Here is a 24,337-nt window from a genome sequence, read left to right as displayed (position 1 = left end):
AAAACAAACCGAATCGATAACTTTTATTAAAATCATGTTTTAAGAAGTAGCCTTTGTGAAACTTTTTTCTAAATTTGTATCTGAAGATTTTATTTATTTATTGTACTTAACTCTCAGAGTAATAATTTTCTAGAGAAGCCCTTAAACTCTATTCCATAGAACAACAGCGTTTCAATTTTTTGTTTTCTGCGCTTTGAAATTCTTAATCCAAGTACCAACGGCTCATTGTATTACTGTAATTTGTTGCTTACTTTGTGGTCAATAATCATAGAATGATTTTTTTCAGAATAGGCGACTCTATTAAGTTTTCACTTTAAGACTTAACTCAATAAAATGTGTTTAATCGGCAGTGATGAAACGGATAGTGGTTTGGTCGGATACCGCATATCCGGCAAGCTCCTAAACCGGATAGCCGGATATTCGGCTTGTTGTCTAATAAAACAATAAAAACACCGTAGTACTCGAATTTTTCTCATCGTTAAAAACATTTTGTTTAAAGGGGTTAAATATTTACGTGATATTTTTAAAGATCACTTATCGATCAATGAATTGCATAATATGGTTTATAAGTTTAATTATTACATCATTATTGTTTCTTTTCACAATTGTTTATTCACCCCTTGTTTTTTATTTTTTTCACCCAATTATATTTTTAATTAAAAAAAAATTTTTTGAACAATTTTTATATTTGCAGCTGTTTTTTTTTCTCGGGTGTATACTGAACACTGGTGAACGTTTTTATGAAAAAAACCCAGTTTTTCGAATTATTAAGGAAACTTCCTTCTTTTCAAATACGTCGATATTAATCAATCAATTTAGCAGCGTTGATTTCACGAACTTTTTGAAGATATACGATTATTAAGTATCCGCCGGATATTGAAGTACAATCCAGTATCCGGCTGGGTATTGAGGTAATATTCTGTATCTAGCTGAGTAGTAAAGATTGGCCGGATACCGGATAGTTGTCGAATATTCGTTTTGAATCAACGTTCGCGTATTGTCAAAGCTTATTTTATTGTTGTCATTATTTCGTATTTACTGCATTTTGTGGTTACCTACTGTATTGTATGGGACTCGTCGCACATTATTCATTCGATGTGTATCAGTTAAATTAAAAAAATAAAATGCCTTTTTTTTTTCAGAATACGGTTTTGAAATTTAACATACTTAAAAAAAAAAAAAAAAAACAATTTATATCATTTCGTCATTTGAATTTTAACAAAGAAGTTTCTAACTTTTTACTAAGCTCTTTATTGTACCATTTTCAATACAATTTACAAGTTTTAAGCAAATATATTATTTTCATACTTACGCACTCATACACACGCACCCTCTCCCTCATTCAATCCCACACGCACATGTATCCTCTCTCTCATTCATTCACGCATACACACATTCACATACACATGAATACAAACGTCACACAAATACAATTACTAAACTTCTTTTCTTATATATTATGTGTCAATATATTTACAGTGGATTTTTTCTATTGGCTTTAGTATTGTTAAGATTTTTCTAATTATTTTGTTTATGTAATAGCTGTGAAAATCCCAAATAAAAATAAATAAAATAAAATATTCGTTTCATTACCTTTAATTGCGGAAAAGTGTTATTGTTTGAATTTCAATCACATTTATACTGTTAATTCATAGATTAAAGTTTATTCCCCACTTTTAATAACTGTTTATCTCTAATCTACTCATCTGAGGAAGCTGGTAAAGGAAGTCGCAGATTTGTTTGTTCCAACCTCTGCTTCTATTTTCCCAATGACCTAAGTAAAAGCCCATGTTTTGTCAATAAATGAATTCGAAAAACTAAATCACGAAGTTAAGTTAATACTTGGTATCAAAATTATAACTTCATATATTTACGAATTTTTCCATACTGCGAAACGTTGTATGCAGCATTTTAGTTCTTAAAGATAAAACCCTGCAGTAATTTATCTTACTTCTTGGTTTAATCTATCTTAAGTAATTAAATTCGACGGAATTTTCCTTATTTTGGATTAAGTCAACAATAGAATGTTCAGCTTAATTATATTATTGTCTCATAGATAATGTAAACTTCCTTGAAGTGATGCTTTAAGTCGCTTAACTAAGTATTTCCACTGACTATTTGCATCTCTAAATGATTAATCTTACGTAAGTCGTTCAAAATCGAGTAATCTCTTGGAAGGCTTAAAAGTTCTACTTTAGTGTGGAAAACAGATGGATTTATGAAAGAACAAGTTAATTGGCGTAATTCAATGCAACTCTCTTAGAATGTTAGGGTTTCTAACAAGTGATGCGCAAAACAGATATTAATAATCGAATCATTTAATTACTTTCGAAATTACAATATTCGGTTATGTCCGTATACATTAACACAATTGCAATCAAAATGAAATAAATTCTTAACCGTTTTAGATATAATTCTATTCCTCAATTAATACAAGATGACATATCATTGTTTAAAGATAAACATTCTGCAGTGATAATCAATTGTCCCGTAAAGTCAACACGACAAGTTTATTTTTTTAATAATTTATTGCCCAAAAAAATTATGTTTAAAACTCGTTTATTTATCGTAGCTGCTCCAAATTTAATTAACTTTGTACCCATTTAGATATTTTTGATACAAAATTTTGTTACTTCAAAAAAAAACTTTTTGAAACACTAAAATAAAACATGTAATAAGTTTAATAAGTTTATGTTCCTTTAATTATGTTTATTTTATTATAATATCAAAATTTTGAATTGGTCAACTATATTATGAAAATCCCTATCTTTCACTCCTCCTCTCTATTTCCTCATCTTTTTAGAGCTCTTTTTTTTCTCATGTCTTATATAATATATTATTTTTCTCTTTACTGTGTAACATGTTCTCTCATATTTGTGAAAAACTTTAACTGGATGTATGTATTATTTTTTACATTTTGTATTCTTATATAACTGTTGTTTTTCCTTAAAAAATAAAAAATTAAAAAATTAAAATTAAAAATAAAAATAAAAATAAAAAATAAAAAATAAAAAATAAAAAATAAAAAATAAAAAATAAAAAATAAAAATAAAATAAAATAAAAATTAAATAATTCAGGTGGATAGGTATTAAACACATGTTTTACGTTGATCCAGCTGACTCGTCCTGAATGTACCCAGAATGCATATTCCTAAATATTCAATGCGTTTTCTATTCGGGATCCTTCGGTATCACTTGGAAATACGGGTCTCGTTCGAGATATTTCAGAACTTCAAGTAGGGTTTATTTAATTCTACCTTCTCCTCTATTTATTTATTTACATACATAAGTTAATTGTACATTATTTGAGACATCCCAACTCTGATGGGACTAAACTTAATACTGGTGTGACCGGTCTGAAGATGCCCATTATAAGGTGAAAGCGCTAATTGGTCAAATAAATAAGTGGAAGTGTACCAAGTATTTTTAAATTGATAACTCATATGAGCTAAGACACGAAAAACTGAATAAAAAATCCAGAAGTGTCGCAATAAAAAAATATTCCTTAAATCTTTTTGGTATTGATAATTATTAATGTAGTTTATATAAGATCGTGTTTTATGTTTCTCATATAATAATGTTTTCTTTTATTTCAGATGTATTAATTCGTATGATATTATGTATTGTCAAAAAAATGTTTTTTCTTATGTACGGTTCCAAATGAGTTTCTTATAACTCCTGGGAGTATAATATGTAATTTTTGTATTATATGTTTTATTAAAAAAAATAATATATATAAGTTAATACATCATAATAAATATTATCGTTTTTATGCCATATCTCGGCTACGCCATAAACGTCTTATAAAATAATGAGCTAAGTTTTGGTTATTACTTAGGTGGATAATGCGTTGGGTATCTCTATTCAACACGTCTTATATTTTTAAAGCCACTTTAGGTGGATTCTGAAATATCCCGAACGGATAAGTCAAATAAGCACCCGGGACATGTTAAAAAGCAAACGCATTATCAATATTTGACAAAGCCGACTATTTTCCAATATATTTTTTCCAGGATATTTACCTGAGTTATGGTGGAGTCGAAAACATTCGTCAAGGCTTTATTTATTTCACAATAAAACTGTTTTATTCATTCCTCCCGAATATGGCAGTTGTATAAATAATTTCAAGATAATCTTACCACTAAAATGTTACAAATCGATTATTGTCATAATTAAGTTGTGCAATCAACATTCTTTTTACTTTAAATAAAAGTATTTTTTATCATAAAAACAATAAAATATTTAATAACCATTTCATGTTGAAAGTCCTAAAAATGTTAGAAAAAAACCTGAAAAATAATTTAATATTGAAACTGTTTTTTGCCTTTTTTTACTTATAAACAAGTTCATCAATCGTAAACGCTCATTAAGAAAAATCCACATATTTTTTCAAACAACTCAAAAAGAAACTTTTATTTGAAGGCAGTGAAGCAAAAATATTTTGCAAAAATCGACTAAAGCTAAACATTTATTTTGTAAAAATAAAAAAACAATAAAAAAGAATAAATAAGTGTGTGTAAGAATAAAAATCCTAAAATTCATATTGCTAAAGACCTGTATTAGTTATTTTCGTAATTTTCTATTTTGTTTTAAAATTAAATATATAGTTTTCAATAATTTAACGAAGAGAATAAAATGATCGGTTATGAATTATATTTCTCAGTTGGTTCTGGGCATCACTATTCATTATTTAATTAAAAGTTTACAAAGTAAAATTAGACGAAATCTTACGTTTCGCCGCAAAATGTTTTCTAGTACTCAATTGCACCAAAGTTTGCGTTTCGTTAAATTATATTGTGGAATTTTAACCTACTTTATTCATGTTTGTTAACTTACGCATGCTTCTAAAACAATACGGGAAAATAAATACTAGCAATCTCTTCTAGTATCAAATAATAGGTATTCCTCAAGCACCAACATCGTCATTAAAAAACTTATTTTATGGCTTTCATTTATCGATAAAATTATTTATATTTGGTCTGTTCAGAGGGTTCAAGGTCTGAATTTTTTTTCACATAAACGTATTGCTGTATTTTCTCCCTGGATTATGGTACTAGACTATAGCGATGATTTTTTACACATTATACATATCCACCATGACGTGTTCCTATTGTTTTATTTTATTTATAGAATCATTATCATTCCCTTTCCGCACCTAATGGTGCATAGGGCACTGTATTGGTACACGAGTCGCAGCGTATCTCGATCATTTTTGTTACGTAAAGGTAAGACCATCAGTCTAACGCTTCAGGTACCAGCCATTTTTTCAATTTTTCAATTCAATTCAATTTAATTCATTTATTTTAAATAAAACATATACATTACAAAAATATATTCAATACGTACGTATTATAAAAAAGAAAAAAAATAAACGAAAGAGACTCATGTCAAAGTAGTAGAAGAATCCTGCTCTGGAAAACCCCTTCGGATACATGGAATATATCAATATCCAGAGCGATGTTCTTCAGCATAGCGGTGGCCCTTCCAACAGGCATAGCCATAGGCAGGTTGGTCCTGAATATCGGAATATGAAACAATCTATGCTGACGCTGTCTTAGGTAATTATCAGGAACATACAAACCAATGCTCATCATAATTTCAGAATTATTGATCATACCGCGCAACAATCGATAAAAATGTGTAGTCAAATACACCTTCTAGTCTCTAAACTGTTGTAGCCAAGCATACCCTGGAGAAACTCGGTCGGGTAGAGCCAAGGATAATACCCGCACTCTCTCATGTAGAGATATCTCAGAAACTTCTTTTGGATTTTCTCTATCATAAGAGAGTATTTCAGTTCATGTGGCCCCCAAATCATCGAGCCACTCTCGAGTCTACTTCGCACCAAGGAGTCAAGGGAGTATGAAATATTCTGTTGTGAAAACACCCTTTTAAATAAATATTTCATATCAACCATGTCGAGAATCAAACCGGAGACCTCTCGCATGGCAGGAAAACGCGCTGACCCTTATACCACGAGGCTGACAAATTATTTACAAAAACTGTGTTTTATAAAATTAAGGACCATCTAAAACGTTCAAAAGCACCTAATTTTATCTTCCGTTTTCTGAACTACAATGAAAATAAAAAAAAACTTTTGGGCATAGAAAATAACTGATACTTTTTCTTTAAAAAAAGTCTAAATCGGTTGATTTTTGGGGTGCACAAAACGAGAAGACGAGACCTTGATTTTTTAAATTTAAATTACATATATAATCAATCCGACGTGAATTTGTCTTTTTTTCACAGTATTTGCGGAGGCATCTGCAATAGGGTGACAGAAACACTATATTAAAATACGTATTTATCAATCCGCTCTTCCGCCAAATATGCTCTTAAGTAATACTACCCAGTCTATTTAATCATATACACTCATGCACGTTTAGGCGAAAAATAAATTAGATATTTCCTCGTTTTTTATTGGAAATCGTCTAACAAAATAATAAAATGAAGTCGGTTCTCAGAACCATTACAGACAATTAAACTTATACATTTTCAAATGATTGCCTCAGGGCGTCAATCAAATTTAGACGCGCAATACTGACTTCTAGACAAACAACAACAAATACTGTCGATAGACAACAAGTCAATTTAACGCATGCCTAGAGGCTTAATCAAGCTTCACCCAGAAGCCTTCAGAGAGCTGAAAAGCTTCCAAGTACAGCAATAATTGAAGGGAGCTTTAATAAATAAAGTTTCGACGTCACCCCTAAGTGTTCGCTTTGAAGACAGCTAAAGCAGATTAAAATGTCAGTAAATGTTTGATGTTAGAACGTTGGCTAATCAAAGCTAAGGGTAGATGAACATAATGACAGTTATTTTAATTACCGCATTGTAAAAAGTGTTTAAAGTGAAAATTTTAAGAAAGCACATGATCACGTTGGTCTTTCTGACTGCTAAATTAGTTTACAGTTTTTTTGTTACTACTACTATTATCATCCCGCCATTTTTCCGTAAGGGTACGCCGAGGAAATGGACCACCACACATGTCTATCCTGGCATACATTTATTCATCTTGTCATACATGCCCTTCGGTTCTGCCTGCTTTTGGCATGACCAAACTTAAGATTTTCGTTAATCTGATCAAGCCGCTTGTTTCTTGATCGTTTTCGTCCCACGTCACCGTTAATTTTTACCATATATACTTGTTTTACCATTCTTTAGTCATCCATTTGTTCTACATGGCCAAAAATCATAGAGACCCCTTCTTAATCTTATCAATTTTACCTTACTCAGATTTACACTCTCGCCTGAATTCATCATTAGTACCATATCAGTGGGTTAAATCAACAATATTTTGATTTAGTCCAATGTTTGCAGACAGGCTGTATTTCCTCTTTATAGAGTTTTTTAGATCTTAATTTGTTGCAAGAAAGGAGGAAATCATTTTTGAGAAGGGAAGGGAAAGTGAATGTTACTCAGAATGTAAAGTGGCCACTTGAACTAGCTAATGACAAATCATAATTCCTGTTAATGCCTAGACTGCCATATTCCCTTCTCAAAAAAACTCCTTCTCTGTTGTAACAAATTTAAATACAATATGCCCGGCTTTATATTTATATAAAATGTGTACCTGTGTACTCGTATATGGTGTTCAAAAATAATAATATATTTTGATTTTTTTTTGTTATCTCCTCTTGCTATATTTATTTGGAAAAAAAAACAAACACAACTTATGTTAATATATATCAAAGAAATTATTTGTTTTTAATTTATTTTTAATTATATTTTTTATGACGATATTACTTAACATTTACTTTTTATGATTACCGAGTCGTTAACTAATAATAAAAATCCAAAGTGAGTGAACATCTTTGTAAATTGCTTGGGTTTAAAACTGATCTAAATACAAGTGCCTGAGTTTCACAATGCACTTATATCCGTTATTAAGAATTATGACAAAACACGGGCATAGCTTAAAAAAACAAAATAAACCAATTCACGTATTAGAAAAATTAAAATTAATTGGAATAAGAGGAAATGCCTTAAATAAGTTTCAAAGCCACTTAAATAACAGATATCAAATAACGAAAGTTAAAAATATTATTTCAATTCCGATAGAAAATAATTTAGGAGTACCCCAAGGCTCAGTGCTAGGGCCCATATTGTTTATCATATAGATAAATGACATCGGTAAATCTCTAAAATAGTGTAAAATCCAACTTTTTGCAGATTATGGTAATAAGATGATAATAAGTGAAATTCAATATTCTGACTCGTAGGTTGAGAAACAATGAAGTACTGTTCATCGATCAGCATAAAACAACCTATGGCCTTAATTCTCCAATGAACCGTATTTGTCGTATTATTATTTCAAGACAAGATCTGGACTTTTTTGTTTAAGTTTACAACGATTTGAACGAGCACTAAATAAATAGTCCAGATCTTGTCTTGGTGTCTCTTATGCTTTTCAATGCTTCTTTTCTTTTTCAAATTGTTTTTAACTATTCTTTTATTCTTATATTTTAAACCTATAAACTGTATACACGGACAACGTCCGTTAATAAAAAAATAAAAAATAAATAAATCTATACATTAATTTAAAAATTTGAATGCACTGTACATCGGTAGTCAGATAACAGAAAGGATCATCTGCTTACCATTTGACTACTACGGACAATTTTTTTGGTTTTTTAGTTGTCAAGAATTTTAATAAATATTTCAGTAAAGACACATGGAAATTTAAAAAAAAAAATATCATTTAAAATCGTAATTAATTATTGAAAAAAAAAAATTATCAAATTATAACAGGGATGGAGAATACCTTAAAATAGGTAATATGGAAGTCCAAGCATTTACAGGGCTTATGACCTGTCATTGGCTGGTTTGAGTGGCCACTTTACACACTGTGTAAAATTCACCATTTTGTCTATGTTTGAACATTTAACATTTTGCCTATGTTTGAACATCCACATTTCTTAAATTCATCCATCTGTTGATTTCAGTGAACTTAAAAAGCCTTTATTGTTGTGAAGAGATTCATTTGACTGAATTATTTCAAATACATCCCTGTTGTAATTTGTTAATCTTAATGACTCCCGAGGGGGTGAAATCCAGTCTTTTGTCGACAAACATTTAGACAAACTCAAATATTGTTATCCAAAAATTGTTCAATTTTTGGATAAAAGTCTTAAAAATGTGTCTTATTTCAGCTTTCCCTTCATTTTTAAAATGACAGATGGTTCCTTCTGCCATCTGACTACCGACATAGAAATAAACATGGATAAATATATAGTAAAACAAAATATAGAATTTGAATAAATTTTTACCCAAGGAAAGTGTTCCGATTTCTTCTATTTCCGGTGCAGCTACTCGTTCTGGGGCCGAAATTTCCGTAATAAGAAATTGAACGTGATCACACTCCTCTTTGGTTTTAAGAATTTTTATTTCCACTTCAGTGTCGTGAAGTTTGCTTGCGACCGTCTGGAAACAAAGAGTTTTGAATTAATTTTTTGTTATTTTTATACTTTAAATGCCAAATAATAAAGACCAATAAATAAACATACGTTGCAATTATGATTCCTACACAGCAAAGATAAAGATGATAATGTTGATAAACCTTCTCTAGCCCCCTCCAAGAAACGCCTGTAACATTATTATATATCCCCAGAATCCTGAACTTCTAGAGTTTTTAGTGCTTTTTTTCTTAAATATATTTTTTTATCCCCCTTTCTTTTCTTGGTTCCTCCTTTTCTCTCCTTCCAAAGTCATTATCTGATCCCACATTCCTAATCATTAAAATACGTATGACATAATGCACTCCCAATTAAAAAAGAGCTGTTATTATTATTATATAAGGTTTATATAAAAAAATATATTTTATCATATGTGAGGAGGGTACTATTTGCAAATCCGGCAAAATCCATATTTTTTTACTTTGAGCAAATCACAAAAAAACTGATACAATACTTAACTTCAACTTTTTTTTTAAACTTCAAAATTTTTTACAATCAGTAAATATTTTATACGTAAGCAATGATGACATAAGCATGATTATGCCAAGAAACAGCAGTAAAATAAAAAAAATAATTTTATACATTCCGACTTTCCAATTCTCAAGTAGAGGTTGCCATGTTTGCAACAAACCCGATAATTTAAAAGTCAAGTTCTTACAAAAAAAGCCATATTTTTAACTGAAAATGTTACTATTATTATAAAAAATTGTATTCTGAATGAGTTTTAATTAATATATCACTTTTTTTAGATTTTGCCGGGTTTACAAGTAGTCTCGTTTATATCTTTTGATATATATTTATGGTTTTCAGTACGAAATTTTGACCAATCTCTTCTTTTGACCAGTCCGTTTTTTGGTTGATTGGATGATATTGCTCTTAGCAATAAATGTGCCGAAGTACTTATTTTTTAAACTTAAAGTTTTAAATATATATAACAAACGTAACCGACTACGAAAAAATTAAATGTAATACGTTTTAAAAAAAATACATCAAAATTCTTTTAGTGTGAAATTTCAATTCGCATTATTAACAATTACAAAAAGTACCTGAGTCAATATAATATTAAAGTTGTAAAAACGTGACTCATTTTAACATTACTTTTGATAAATTCTAATTGCTTTATTCTTGACATATTTTTTAAAAAAACTATAACAGAAGTATTATATATACAAAATCGTAGAATTTGTAGACATTTTTTAACGGTTTTTTAAATACATAATTTGTTATTGATATTTGATTCTAAAATTCACAAATTTGTAAAAAACGGTAACCAGTTTTATCGTTTAAGGGACATTTTCGAGTTTAGTTTGTTTATTATTAAAGTAAATATATAGGATAAAGAAATTGAATTTGCAATAGTAGGGTCAAAGCACCAATAAATGACTGTTAATGGTTCAGCTTGTAGTGAAATCTACATTAAAGGTATAAATTTCATTATTTAAGCGTACAAAATATTAAAAAAACAATGAAAAACACATTAATTTTTCTAAATACTTTGACTTTTTTATTGAAATACGAGTATTACAATTATAATTAATATTACTCTAAAAAATAGCAGAATCACCAGTGAATGACCACTACTACCCCAGTAAAAATAATACCCCGATTTAGTTACATCGTAACATTATAAAACACCCTAACACATTAGAATATGGATATATTCAAAGAATTGCATAGGAAATAGCATCAAATAAAACCCTTACCATACCTTTTCATAAAGGTAAGGTGATCAGTCTTGCACTTTGGGTACCACTCCATTGACAATTAATATTGTTGTTAAAAAAAACTGCCAGGTATCGAATCCAGGACCCCAAGAATGGTAGGCAAACACTTATCTCCACTCGTTTTTTTTATATCAGAGTTTTTGCTTAAAAGCAGCCATTGAGTCGAAACCACTCGTTAAGAATTATGGTTATATTTTATGCACATAACTATATTTTTTATCCATCTAAAGTTGTATTTTGAACGCAAAAACGCGCGTAGAAACGCATTTTTAACGCGTATTTACGTACTAAATACACGGTAACAGAGCAATCTCTTCGCCCGCGATCCCGTTCAGAATATTAGCCCTGGACTGAGAGTAGTGCTGAGAATTATACAAACGCCTGCACAGTGCACAAGGAATTATTGTAATCTCTTTTTTAAAAATATGATGATAGAAGAAAAAAAGATAAAGTAAACGATAGACATTATTGTATAAATAAGTTTTGAAGTATTTTTTCTGTTTTTAAATGTTTTTATAAATTATATTTATTGTATTATTGCGTTGATGTTTTGAACAATGAACAATTTTTTCGACCTTTTTTATCATTATTTAGGGTAAAATTCAAAACAATTTCAAAAACGTCTTTTCTTAATTTTATTAATGAAAAAGTACCTTGACGATGCCGATGACAATATGCTCTAGACCGGGTCTATCAGAGTAGTAATGAAGTATCAGGTCTCCTCCAGGTATTTCTGTGCAGCGGAATGATGGCGCTCTCATACCAGGATACAAGGTCCCCAAGTGATCATGCAGTGCATCTAGATTCTGCCAAACAATAAACACAAAAAATTAGAGCATTTATTTTCTTCTTCTTCTTCAGCCTTATTCTCTGCGCTGCTGGATAAAGGCCTTTTCCAAACGTATCCATTCCTTCATATCACCCGCTTTAATCAAATATGTTTTACTGGCTATCAAAGCAATGTCATTGACCCATCTGTTACATGGCCTTTTAACACTTCTTTTGTTTGCCCATGTTCTCAACTTTATTATTTTTAATGTCCACCTGCCATTATTTTGCCTTGCTAATTGTCCTGCCCACTGAATTAATTTCAGCGAACGACAAATAAGAACTAGCTTTTGTTCAGAGACACGCAATACTGGGCCTCATGTTTTTAAACATGTTAGACCCTGACACAAAGACGTTTAAGAGTTAACATATATAAATAAAAAAATAAGCAGGTATATAACTTGTAGATTTTTTTACATTTCATGAATTGTTTGTTCTTAGACAAAAAATTACTGTTTTGCTTATATCGCTATCTTCAATATTTTTAATACATATTTTGTAGTTGCTGATTTTGTTACATTTTTATAATAATTAAATCTACACATATCCGTATCTTAAAATCATCCAATAAAAAAAACGCATGTAACAAAAAGGTTCTGACTAAACACTAGGAACTCTCAGCTAGTCGGGACAAAAAACAAAACGCGTTTGTAAATAATAAAAAATCTTTATTTCAAAATATTGATGTTAGAATAATTATTAAAATATTTACAATAATGATATTGATGTATTTTTATTAATTATACAATTATTTGTATTTAAATGCAAGTCGTAAATTCAAAAAAATACTTTGAAATAAAAAATTAAAAAGTGGGATATATTGAACAGATATTTGATTATTTATTTTGAGGAAAACAATTTTTCAAAGCTTAATGATTTAAAAATTATCCAATCATGTAACCTTAAACCTCCTAGCCCCTCCATTTTCTAACTCCCTCTCACACATTCTGAGACATACCCCTAAATATTCATATCATAATTTAAGTGCATGTTCGGACATGGTGGTGTTTGCATTCCAATTTACTCTGCTTGTAATTTATGTATTTTATCGTAATGTATACAACTGTGATGGTTAAGGTGAATGTATTGTATGTATTTGTTGAATGTATTTTAGTATTCACATTGATGTAGTGAGTGTCCTGATAAATAAACGGGTACGTCTCAAATCCGGTAGACATAAAAAAGTCGGTAAGTGGTAATATACTAATATTTATTGACATTATTTTAACTGTTGGACCATAAAGTTAATGCTTTGAACATAAATAAGACAAAAATCTATTTAAGGGCAGAAAATAACTATCCCTTAAAGTAGGCCTAGTATCGTTAAACCGAATTAGTTGTCTGAACTTTTTAACAAAGTGAATTAAAATAAATCAAACAAAATATTTTTTTTAGATACTGAAACATATCCAATACGATTCAAGTTATTTCCATACTAATATGATATAAAAATAAATTAAATGTGATTTATATAATAATGTGAATTTGCTACTGTGATTTTTATACTAAATTGTAATAAAATTATTGTAAAAATAAGAATGTTTGATTTGTAATTACTAATTTTACTAAAACAATGGCTGACATGATTTTATTCTAAAGAGCGCGTTAGTCCTTTGAAATTTTGAATTTTCATTTTGCGCTGAGTTAAATGTAGCAACTTAACATATTTTAAATGATTTCATTTGAATAAGGCAAACCTGCAAAAAATCCCGAGGAGTGGCTCCTAGAACTTGAAGGATTTTGTCGTATCCCGAATCTTGACAAAACTCAAAAAACGTTTTTCCGAATAGCTCCAGTATAGTATCAGCTGGAATGTCTGCAAAATATATTTATTATATTAGATTGGAAGAATAAGTACAGAAAATTAACATTTAAATACGAGAAAGGAAAATACAAGATGTTTTTGGTTAATAAGATAAATATAAAGTATATTTTCATTTTTTTATTTATTTATTTTTGTTTATTCATATAAAAAAAGCTTATTCCTAACTTTATGAAATCAAGAGCTCTGAATAAATTATGAGAATCAAGAGTTGTAAAACCATAGCTTATGGTTGATATGAAAAAAAAAAGTTTATAAAATCTGATTTATCGTATTACAACAGAGACAGAAAACATTGTACGAGTTTTAGGCATTTAAAGAGCTTATGACTTATTATTTAGGTAAATAATGTGTCTGATCTACTTACTGAGAAGTTCTACTGCTGCAAATATGAGATTATAGGTAATTTCATCTTCGTATATTTGCCGGACCAGAAATTGACCCCCGATTTGAACGTCAGCTTTTTTCCTGCAAAAATTATAAATCAATCATGTTGTTATGCAAACAATTATTATCTCCGCGTGAGTTTTAATAATTAATTTTAATAATCAATAATAATAATAATCTAATATTTAATTCCATTGATTCTCCGTCATTCAATTGTTCCATCCAATATGTTTATTTTATTGATAAATGCATCGTTTTTTAAATTTAAACCTCACAGCATTACGTCTTTATTATATTTTTGTCACGAGTTTTTAATTAAAAGCATTATTTCATGAAATGCATTAATGGCATAAATAAAAGTGTGTGACAAATAACAAATTCTGAATGTTACAATCAAAAAGACTTTTAAATATCACAAGTACGAAATAAGTAAAAATATGTCATTTACGTACTTTACAGCCTCCCAAGTTTCTTCACCAAATGTCTTTACCACCAAAAGCTCCAAAGCGTAATTTACAAAACCATACTGAAAAAAAAACATTAAAATTATCTTCTTTATCAAATTATCAAAATACAAGAATACAAAATGTTATACTACATTTATATTTTAACGGACAAAAGAATTGCATTATTGATAAATGTAAGAGGGTTCTCATTTCACGATTTCAATGGTTTGGAGTTAATGATGCAATTTTATAACATAAAGTTTTATCTTTATATTAAATGTAAAAAAAACCCAAAAACATATTGTGCCATATAATAACGTAACTTTCAATTTAACGTTAAGTGTTGAAAGATTTCTATGTTATGCACATATATTTCACTTAACATTCAATTCACAGTAGTCCTTTAACCATATATTTTCATGAGGAAATCATTCAATGGGAATGTATTTTAACTTTTGGCGGCCTCCGTGGTGTAGTGGTCAAGACGCTTGACTCACAGACGGAAGGTTCCGGGTTCGATTCCCGGTGAGAACACAAAAATTAAATGTGATTTTTCTCAAGCCTGGGTGTTCTGTGATGTAATTCACCACTGTAATTGGGCCTCCTGGCCTGTTGTGGTGCAAAAATAATAAATAAATAATAAATAAATAAAAACTTTCATTGATTCAATTACAGGCACATCTAAATATAGGTTAGAATTGAATGTGCAGATCCCATACATTTTTTTATGTTAACATTTCTTTTCCATCTAAGATTTTCTTTCTGTTTTATTCCAAACTCCATACTTAATCAAATATTCCATGAATTCTTGTATTAATTATGAAATACGTACAAAATAAAGTATTTCTGTTTCGAAAATTATAATTAAATACTAGCTTATGTATAAGAAAAAATTGTTTATCTTGCAGCTGGGTTATTATTTTAACCAAAATATATATCGTGGTATACTGGCAAAAAGCTTTAACTCTCAAATCCCTGTTTTGAGAAATCAAGTATTTAAGTTTTGTTCCAATTTTACTGTTTTATATCTTATTTTAATAAAATAATATTTTAAGTGCTCATTTAAGAGTGTGTTTTTAATTTATCCGTTTTTTAATTTTATATTAAGAAAATAATAAGTTATTAAAAGATTAAATCCTGAATTAAATACCAGGTATACAACTTAACCTTAAATTTATTTTTAAAACTACAGATTTATGATATTGAATATGACTTAGTGTATTTTGCTAGTTTGTAGAACGTTAAAAAATTTACAAAACTGCATCATTAAGTCAAATCCGCATATTTTTGAGTTAACGATTTTTGCCAGTATACCAACAATATATATCTAGCCAAATCCTTAATGGATCTGTATTGTAAAAAGGTTAATTGACCATATTGTTAAAACCTGCCAATTAAAAATTAAGCTAGTGATGTTTTGCCACTACGAAAATTAGCTTCTTTAATTTAATATTTTAGAGAAAGCGTATGGCTGTTTTACAGAAAGCGTATGGCGTACATTTTTTAAAAATGGTAACACGTTCGTGTTGTTATTAATTGATAAGTTAAACTTTCATGTAATACAACTAACCTAATCTAACTTCGCTTCATTTAACACATAATAGTATTGTTCAGTAGGTGCAATATTTTTTTATTTTTAATATTCATGTACCGTTGAGTTTTTAAGAGTTTGACTCTTAGTAAAAATATAATAATATGCCCAAAACAGTCTACATAATTAAATTACTATATTGGTTTGATTTAATCGAAAAATCCAAAAAGGACACAATGCAAATGTATCCGATCACACATCAATAGATAAACTATATTTAATTCAGGCACAAATCAAACATATTCAATTTAAGCTTCCCCTCAAAATACATTTTAAAGGTTGCATTACATTTTGTTTTTTTATACATATACTCGTATCTTATTAATGAAATAAAATTCACTTATAATGAAAGTCAATTTAAAGAACAATTTATAAAAAAACACAAATTAAAAAAATGAATTAAGATAGATAAATTAAAATGAAAATGAAAACGAAGACCATAAAAAAAGAATACAAAAAAATAATTTTGAAATACGTTAAAAAAACGGTTTTGCATATACAATCTTATTAATTTACATCTTTGTGTGATTTAATCATGTGTACAATAAAAAAGACGTAGGTACTGTTAAAAGTAAATAAATTGAACGTCAATTTAAAAATTAAAAGTAATATTTTAAGCTTCACTTTTTAAATAATTGTTGTTTTTCTCGTCCATTGTTTTTTATGTTTTTGAAAAAACAAATTAAACATTATACACTTTGAAATATATTGCTATGTAGGAGGAAAACATTTTTAAATAAACCCACCATCAATCTTTCAAAATACTGTTTTCATATTTATAAAAAAAAAAACACAAGTAAAACATATATGTACTTACCATTTTCGTATGATTCCCCAAACACTTAATATCTGGAAATGAAAAAAAAACAATACAAATATTTTAAGTCGGTATGTCCACAAAATGAATAAAACTGTGTTTTAAATTACGATTTCTGTTTGTGTAAAAAAAATAACTGAAAATTGTTGTATAATATTGTTACTTTGAATTAGACACGTTTAAAAGAAAATAAACATCATACGAATCAAATTCAGAAAATCAAGCTCCGCAGGTTGCGTACCCTCTCGCGGTCAGGCGCAGACTAAACCTTACATGCGCACTACGCGGTAAAGAAAATGGAAACTAGGTGATTCGAAAATTGTTAAGCAAAAGTACCGCTCCAAATCTAAGTTTAAAAAAAACGAATGTAAAAGAAAATTATCTTACTATTCAATAAAAATAGTTAGTAATAATAATATCTTGTTGTAAAAATAAGTATTTTGTACAACAATTTAAATATACACAAACGTTTAAATTTTTTTAAATTTTTTAATTTTTATTTATAAATCATATAACACAAAGTATTTTACAAGTATAATAAGTTGGATTACATTCCCAAGAGTTACAACAACTCAATTCGGGACATAAATGGACAAACAAAAACTTCTAAACACTAAATGCCAAGAAATGCAATATAATACATTTCGAAACACAAAAGAAGAACCATAACATGAACATAAAAATAAACAACAAAACTCTTAAAGAACTAAAACATGTGACTTACCTAGGACTCACAATGGACAGACAATTAAAATGAACAAAACACATAGACGGACTCACTAAAGTAATGGCATCACTACATAGCCTCTTCTACAAAATTAAAGATTTTATACCAAGAAAGGAAAAAAATATGATGTACAAAGCCTATGTCAAAAGTAAATTGAGTTACATGATCGCCTTCTGGGAAACTGGTAACAAGACAGACATAACAAGAATACAAAGACAACAAAATAAAATTCTTAAACTAACATACAACCTACCCTACCTGACTTCTACGACTGAACTGTACAAAAAAACACACCAGTTTGACATAAACTACTTGACTAAAAATGAGAACTTAAAAATCGTGCACAAAATCACATTAGGAAACATCCAAGACAACGACATAATATTAGTCAAAAATGCTGACATACACAAATATAACACCAGACAACAACAACACTATCATATTGAAAAAGCAAAGACAAACACAGGACAGTCAAAAATACTACATAATGGACTTAAACACTACAACGACTAACCTTACTACTTGAAAACTTTTACTGGAGACAAATTTAAAATCAATCTGAAAAAGCACATGATGACTGAACTAACTAGACTAGACGAGACATAAAATGACTGGACAATATAAAATTTCTAATATAACCTTAACGGGTTTTTTAAAATTGTAAATATATAAAAAATAAAAAAAATATTGGCATTTAGAAAATAACACATACTGAGAACAACAAAGAAACAATCAAATTTAGCACCTTTATAACTAAAAATACAACAACAATATATACGCCTAAAACCTTTTCTTACGCAATTAGAATAAATGTACATTAAAATGCTTTTTGGAATAAAAAAAAGTAGTGAATCCAATAAGATAGATAAGGTCATTAACATCACATACCATGCAGATGATGTTGCCATAGTGATGATGAGAACACATCCATCTCATTTAGTAAACATCTGGATGCCTAAGAAATGTCGTATAGTACAATGAACACATGAATATTGGAAACATAATTCGGAAAATACAAAACGTGTGTCAGACCAAATCATGGTGTATTTAAGATATGCATCGCACTACTAACGTTAAATAAATATACACGTCATTCAATACTAACTTTTATTTTTCTTTTCTTTTCTTTTCATGGTCATTTCATACCATATACATATATGTGCTATAAACGTTTCAATAATTAAAAAAGGAATGGCTCACGCTCAGACGCTGTAGTCTTTGTGGTCATTTTTTCCAATTCATGTTATAGCTTAATTTTAAGATGTATTTTTCCAAAGTGTATTTTCGTAATTATATTTCTATGTAAATAATATATGTATGGAAAAAAAAATACGCGTTTTTAAAAGAAATAAAAAATATTTAATTTTTCTTAGAAAAACGACATAAGTTTTATAAAAAAAAAATAAAAAAAATAGTACATCCATTCCGTTGAGGTTTTTAACAAACATAATCATTAAACGTGTTATAAAAAACATTATGAAAATGTACTGATTTTCCATTTATTCAATAAATTAGATTTTTTGACTATAAATACTTTACAAAAGCCATCATATGGAAGAGTTGAGAAAATGATCGAAATTGATGTTTAAACACAGGCTAAATAGAAAATGTTACACGGTGTGTAAAGAGTGTTAACTAAGCCATAAGCCTAAGGTCATAAACCTTGTAAATGCCTAGACTTTCATATATTCTTCTCAAAAATGTTTTCTCTCGATTTCGCATTTTTATTTTTTTTTATTAATCTTTAATAATGAATACCGGGTGTAGTAATGTAGATAGTGTTGTAGATTCTGGATCAGGGTCCAAGGTTCGATTCCAGCTCTATCGTAGCTTATTTCACATTTTCTTAGAAGGTTATTTAAGACAAAAAAATGGCCAAAAAAAAATAATATTGTAGTAATTCATGAAATTATTATTATTTTCCCATCCGTAACTAGTAATGCACAGGGTACTGCATGGGCACCCCAACTGCAGCGTATCTAGATCATTTTGGTTTTATGGAAGGTCAGGTGATCAGTCTTACGCTTCAGGTCCATCCAACTTTAAAAACAATATTTCCCGACAACCTTGCTAGAATTGAACCCAGGACCTCAAGAGTGGTAAACGTGCGCGCCAACTACCGGAAATACACTAGGATTAACTTATAATTTCGTTAACACTCAGAACTGTATTTTTTATCCGCTAAAACAAGGAACTCACAATAACAAAAGGGTGAACAAAACGCGGTGTAATAAAATCATCATTATTCCTTTTTCGCACCTAATAGTGCATAGGGCATCAAATTGGTACACCAATCGCAGCGTATCTTGATCGTTTTTGTATCATGAAAGTAAAATGATAAGCCTTTACACTTCAAATGCCAATCCAGGGACTATGAAATATTGTAATGTAAAAAACACATTTTTAACTAAATATTTCATGTCAATCATGTCGAGAATTGAACCCGAGAGCTCTTGCATGGAACGGGTAACGCGCTGACCACTACACCATGAGGCCGACAAATAACTTTTAAAAAAGTTTTTAATATCTCAAAGGTGGTGTAGTGACTAAGACGCTTGACTTACGCACGGAAGGCTCCGGGTTCGATTCCCGGTGAGAACACGAAAATTATAAATTAAATTTTTCTGAAGCCTGGGTTTTCTAAGCTGTTATTCACCACTGCAATTGGAACTTCTGGCCTGTTGTGGTGAAAGGTACTGACAATCTAGAGACTTGAATATAGTCTCTTTTAAAGTATTTCTCTTATAACAAAATTGCTTCTCTTGCTTGGTTCAAATAATTTTATGAAGCCGTAAAAGTTTCTTTGACCTATATCATACGCAATAAGTGCGAAAGGGAAGCCTTGCTTTCACAAATTAAGTTTATCTGGATCAGAAAGAGATGCACAGTTTTTTTTGAAAACAATGAATTTGATACCCATTCATTGCTCTAATTATTTGCCTCCTTTTCCACAAGAGTAGCTGCTCAATTGTGGAGTAATCTTACCTTCTTATTTTAAGATTGAAATATTTATATCTGAATGTTTAAGTTGTTATTTTTTACTTTTTATTTCCTTCCCATTACCTTTTCTCTCTTCAAAGTAAAGTGTAGATATTTAATTTTCGAATTTTGTATAAAATTAAAAGATTCTGCATTGTTACCAAGAGTCCATGTACTTCTTATTTTCTCAAACTGAACGGATTGTGCAGGCAATATGCCCGCCCGTATATGTTTATAAATTGTATACGTATATAAAAGTGCTAAATAAATGAAACTAAAATTATTTAATAATTATTATGAAAACATTTATAGGTCATAATTAAAAAAAATAATCGTCATTATAATACTTCTTTCTACACCCAGTAGGGCATAGGGCACTTACCCAATATGAGGTGATCATTCTTACGCTTTAGGTGCCAGTCCAAGGACTATGGAATATTTTAGTGTGAAAACGCTTTTTTGAGTAAATATTTCATGTCATCTACGTGGGGAATCGAATCTGAGATCTCTTGCATTGTCGGCAAACACGAGGCCGACAAAAAGTTAGAAAAGAATTAAAAAAACAATTTTAAATCAATTTCCGGTGACAATTAACATCAAGCAGAGGCAATAAGGCTGGCTGCGTCATATTTGGCAGACGCCCTTTGAAAGCCTTAAAAACGCTTAATAATTCTACAAGACATCAGGTTGTCGACGTTTTAAACGTCCGTTCCTGACTATTCGTTTGCAGTTCATACCAGAACTAGGATATGCAATTTGACTTGAGAGGATATACAGGAGTCTGGAAGCTGTTTGTGATGTGGTTCAAGAGGGGTCCCTAGTTTATCCTTTAACATTCTGTGTGAATATACTCTCTCAAGTCGCTGTGTGGTAAACCTGAAGTTACCTTAGGTTAACCTTAGGTGTATAGAGGTTAGGAAATGATCGCTGGTTTATCATTGCCTCTTTTCAACTTATTAAAATTATATGGGTCTTGCTAAGTCATCTTATTATATTACACCTCTCTCTTGAATGAATGTTTTATATATTTATCTCGGGGTACTTGATATTTTGTCATTTTCAAAGATGTCAACTTTCATTCCATTTTAACACCAACTCTTTTACACACGTAAACTTTTATTTCATAAATTTACCCTTTTTTTGTCATTTTACTTAAGAATAATTTCATCTCCTTTTATGCTTTTGCCAATCAAACGGCTTTTTGCGTTCTACCGGGATAGGTGTTTAAAACGAAGGGTGGGCCTATCCTGTGGATCCGGAATTCACACCATTTCCGGTTCCATAACCGATAAATGTGGCACGTTACAGGAAACATAAACATACCTCGTGGGCAATTTTTACTTCCGGTCCAGTGTGAAAAACGAGGATTTTGGAAGCTTTGATAAAATTGTACACGTTAATGGCTTTTTCCTCAAACCGTGAATAATAAACACGTTATTACGTAAATTTATTTATTAATTATAATAGTTTACAATTAATTCAACACTCTTTTAATATCAATATCCAACTCGTGAAAAGTTGCGGAATAGGTGAAATAATAGTCAGGTAAGTTTTATCCACTAAATAAGGTTTAGGGTCTTTTATTTGACATAAAGTTAACACTGTTAAATATAAAGATACAATTAAGTACCGTTTAACGGGAGGCAAAATTATCAGTTCGAAAATAAATTCGAAATAGACCTGGTGCCGACCTTTACGCACGAGAGGGAAGTATGGAATTAGAAAAACAAAGGGTAAGAGGCTGAATGCGGTCAAAATGCGATCTCTCAGGCAGATGTGTGGTAAAACAAATATAAAACTAATGCTTGCCAAAATTCTTATATATGTAGAACTTGCAATCTGTATAACAATAAATTTAACCATGTTGATATTAATAATATAACATGCAACAATTTTAGAAAAGTAATTGAAAATCAATTTATGTTTCACTATTTTTTTTTTATTTTTTTTTTTTTTTAAATATGTTTTTTAATATTCTCTTATATAATATCTTATTTAACCGAAATACCTACCTGTGCAGTTACATTGTGTATGGATATGTACATGTACATGTGTATGTGAGTTTGATATTTGGTTAATTATTATAAACACTTTATTTTATTTTAGTTTTTGAGTTTTTTTATTTTTTATTTTTATAATTATTATTTTCTTCAATTAAGTTGTTCTTCTTATAAGGCTCAATAATTATCGCAAGTGTTATACTCGCTGCATATGTATGTATACTTATTATTATGTTATCCGCACTGTAAAATGTACATACATATCTAAATTTAATATCTATTCTTAACTTCTTATTGGTAATATTTATCTTTTAGCTTACGAGAAGGCCTGTAATTGGATCTTAATGTATAATTTAACCTACACTGTAATTAAAAAACATTGTAATCTGTTGGCTTTCCAAAATAAAATTTAAAATTTTTTTTTTTTAAAAAACTGCTTTTACAATAGGAGCACAAATGTCATTAACTGTTCATCGTGCTGTTCGCGCAACACAGCATCGGTTTGGAAAAGTATGGGAAATGGACAAGTAAAAGGGGTTAAAAAACAATTTATTTTAATTTGAATTTATTTTCCCAAAGAACATTACAAATAACAAAAAATTTAAAGCATTATATTGTGACAAAATATCAAAACAGGAACCTTTGCGCATTGGTTCGACATTATTAGGGTATAATATTCTTCAATAGCAAGAGTATTTGCTCTCTGAAACAGTTTTACTGATGTGAAAGATGTTGATCTCCAACGTGATAATGTTCGGCTACCTGACTGCTCATTCAGTTGGCATAACCAGAGGCAGGTTGGTTCTGGAAGCTAAAACAGTTTGTGCTGACGTTGTTGGAGATAACCATCAGGAACATTGATACTAGATAAAATGTCGACGGAATTTCTTATCAGGCTGAAAAAATGGCTCAATGTGAGTGAACCCTTCTCTTCGAAGTCGCAAACTGTTGGTCCCAAGCATGCTCAAGAGGAATGCAGTGCAATGGCGGTGTAAATGTTGAACTATGCTGAAAACAAGTAAGACTAATAAAGACACTCGGTTGTTAAAAAAATGATCAAATGTTATACAAAACTATAAATTCAATCAACATGCCTTGTCACTTTTTGATTCATGTTAATAACTACACTGGCTCAGTATCAGGCATAGAAGAAATATTCACATTCTATCACTTCTTCACAATATTTTAAATAATCCCACTTCACCTGTTTATCTGAGAGGCTCTTCCAACCTCTTTAATAACAAGGACTATCTTTTCGTTCTGATAGCGAGATAACCCTTTTAATACCCTGTCATCGTTCTAATTTTCTTGCTTTCTCTTTCACAGTGGTAGCCGCTCGATTGTGGAATAATCTACCCACTAATGTTTGAGACGCCCTTTTTTATTTACATTTAAGTCAAGATTAAAATGTTACTATCTTAATATTTCAATTGTTCCTTTATTCTTATTCTTTCCTTCCCATCCCTCTCCTCTCTTCATAGTAAAGTGTTCAATTTTTAAAGTATTTTTATTTTGTTAATCTTTGGTTTTAATTTTTGTATAAATTGTAAGATTTAATGAG

At 29.6% G+C, this 24,337-nt stretch overlaps 1 protein-coding gene across 1 annotated transcript in view; it reads right to left on the bottom strand.

Annotated features, from left to right (window-relative positions):
• Gycbeta100B (guanylate cyclase soluble subunit beta-1-like) overlaps positions 1–21,612 on the bottom strand; it is a 54,624-nt gene extending 33,012 nt beyond the window's left edge. Inside the window, exons 1-6 of the mRNA XM_088237700.1 lie at positions 21,514–21,612; positions 14,669–14,742; positions 14,197–14,297; positions 13,705–13,823; positions 11,833–11,985; positions 9,270–9,423 (exon numbers count right to left, since the gene is read on the bottom strand). Coding sequence (XP_088093826.1) covers positions 9,270–9,423; positions 11,833–11,985; positions 13,705–13,823; positions 14,197–14,297; positions 14,669–14,742; positions 21,514–21,612 — 700 coding nt within the window. The remainder of the gene's footprint in view (positions 1–9,269; positions 9,424–11,832; positions 11,986–13,704; positions 13,824–14,196; positions 14,298–14,668; positions 14,743–21,513) is intronic.
• Positions 21,613–24,337: the final 2,725 nt, after the last annotated feature.

The sequence above is a fragment of the Micrasema longulum genome, unplaced genomic scaffold, assembly GCF_059751315.1.
Source record: "Micrasema longulum isolate JH-2025_06_02 unplaced genomic scaffold, ASM5975131v1 h1tg001769l, whole genome shotgun sequence".
In the NCBI taxonomy this organism is placed as follows: domain Eukaryota; kingdom Metazoa; phylum Arthropoda; class Insecta; order Trichoptera; family Brachycentridae; genus Micrasema; species Micrasema longulum.
Note: the sequence above shows the minus strand (reverse complement) of the source record. Positions and strands in the feature narration are given on the sequence as shown.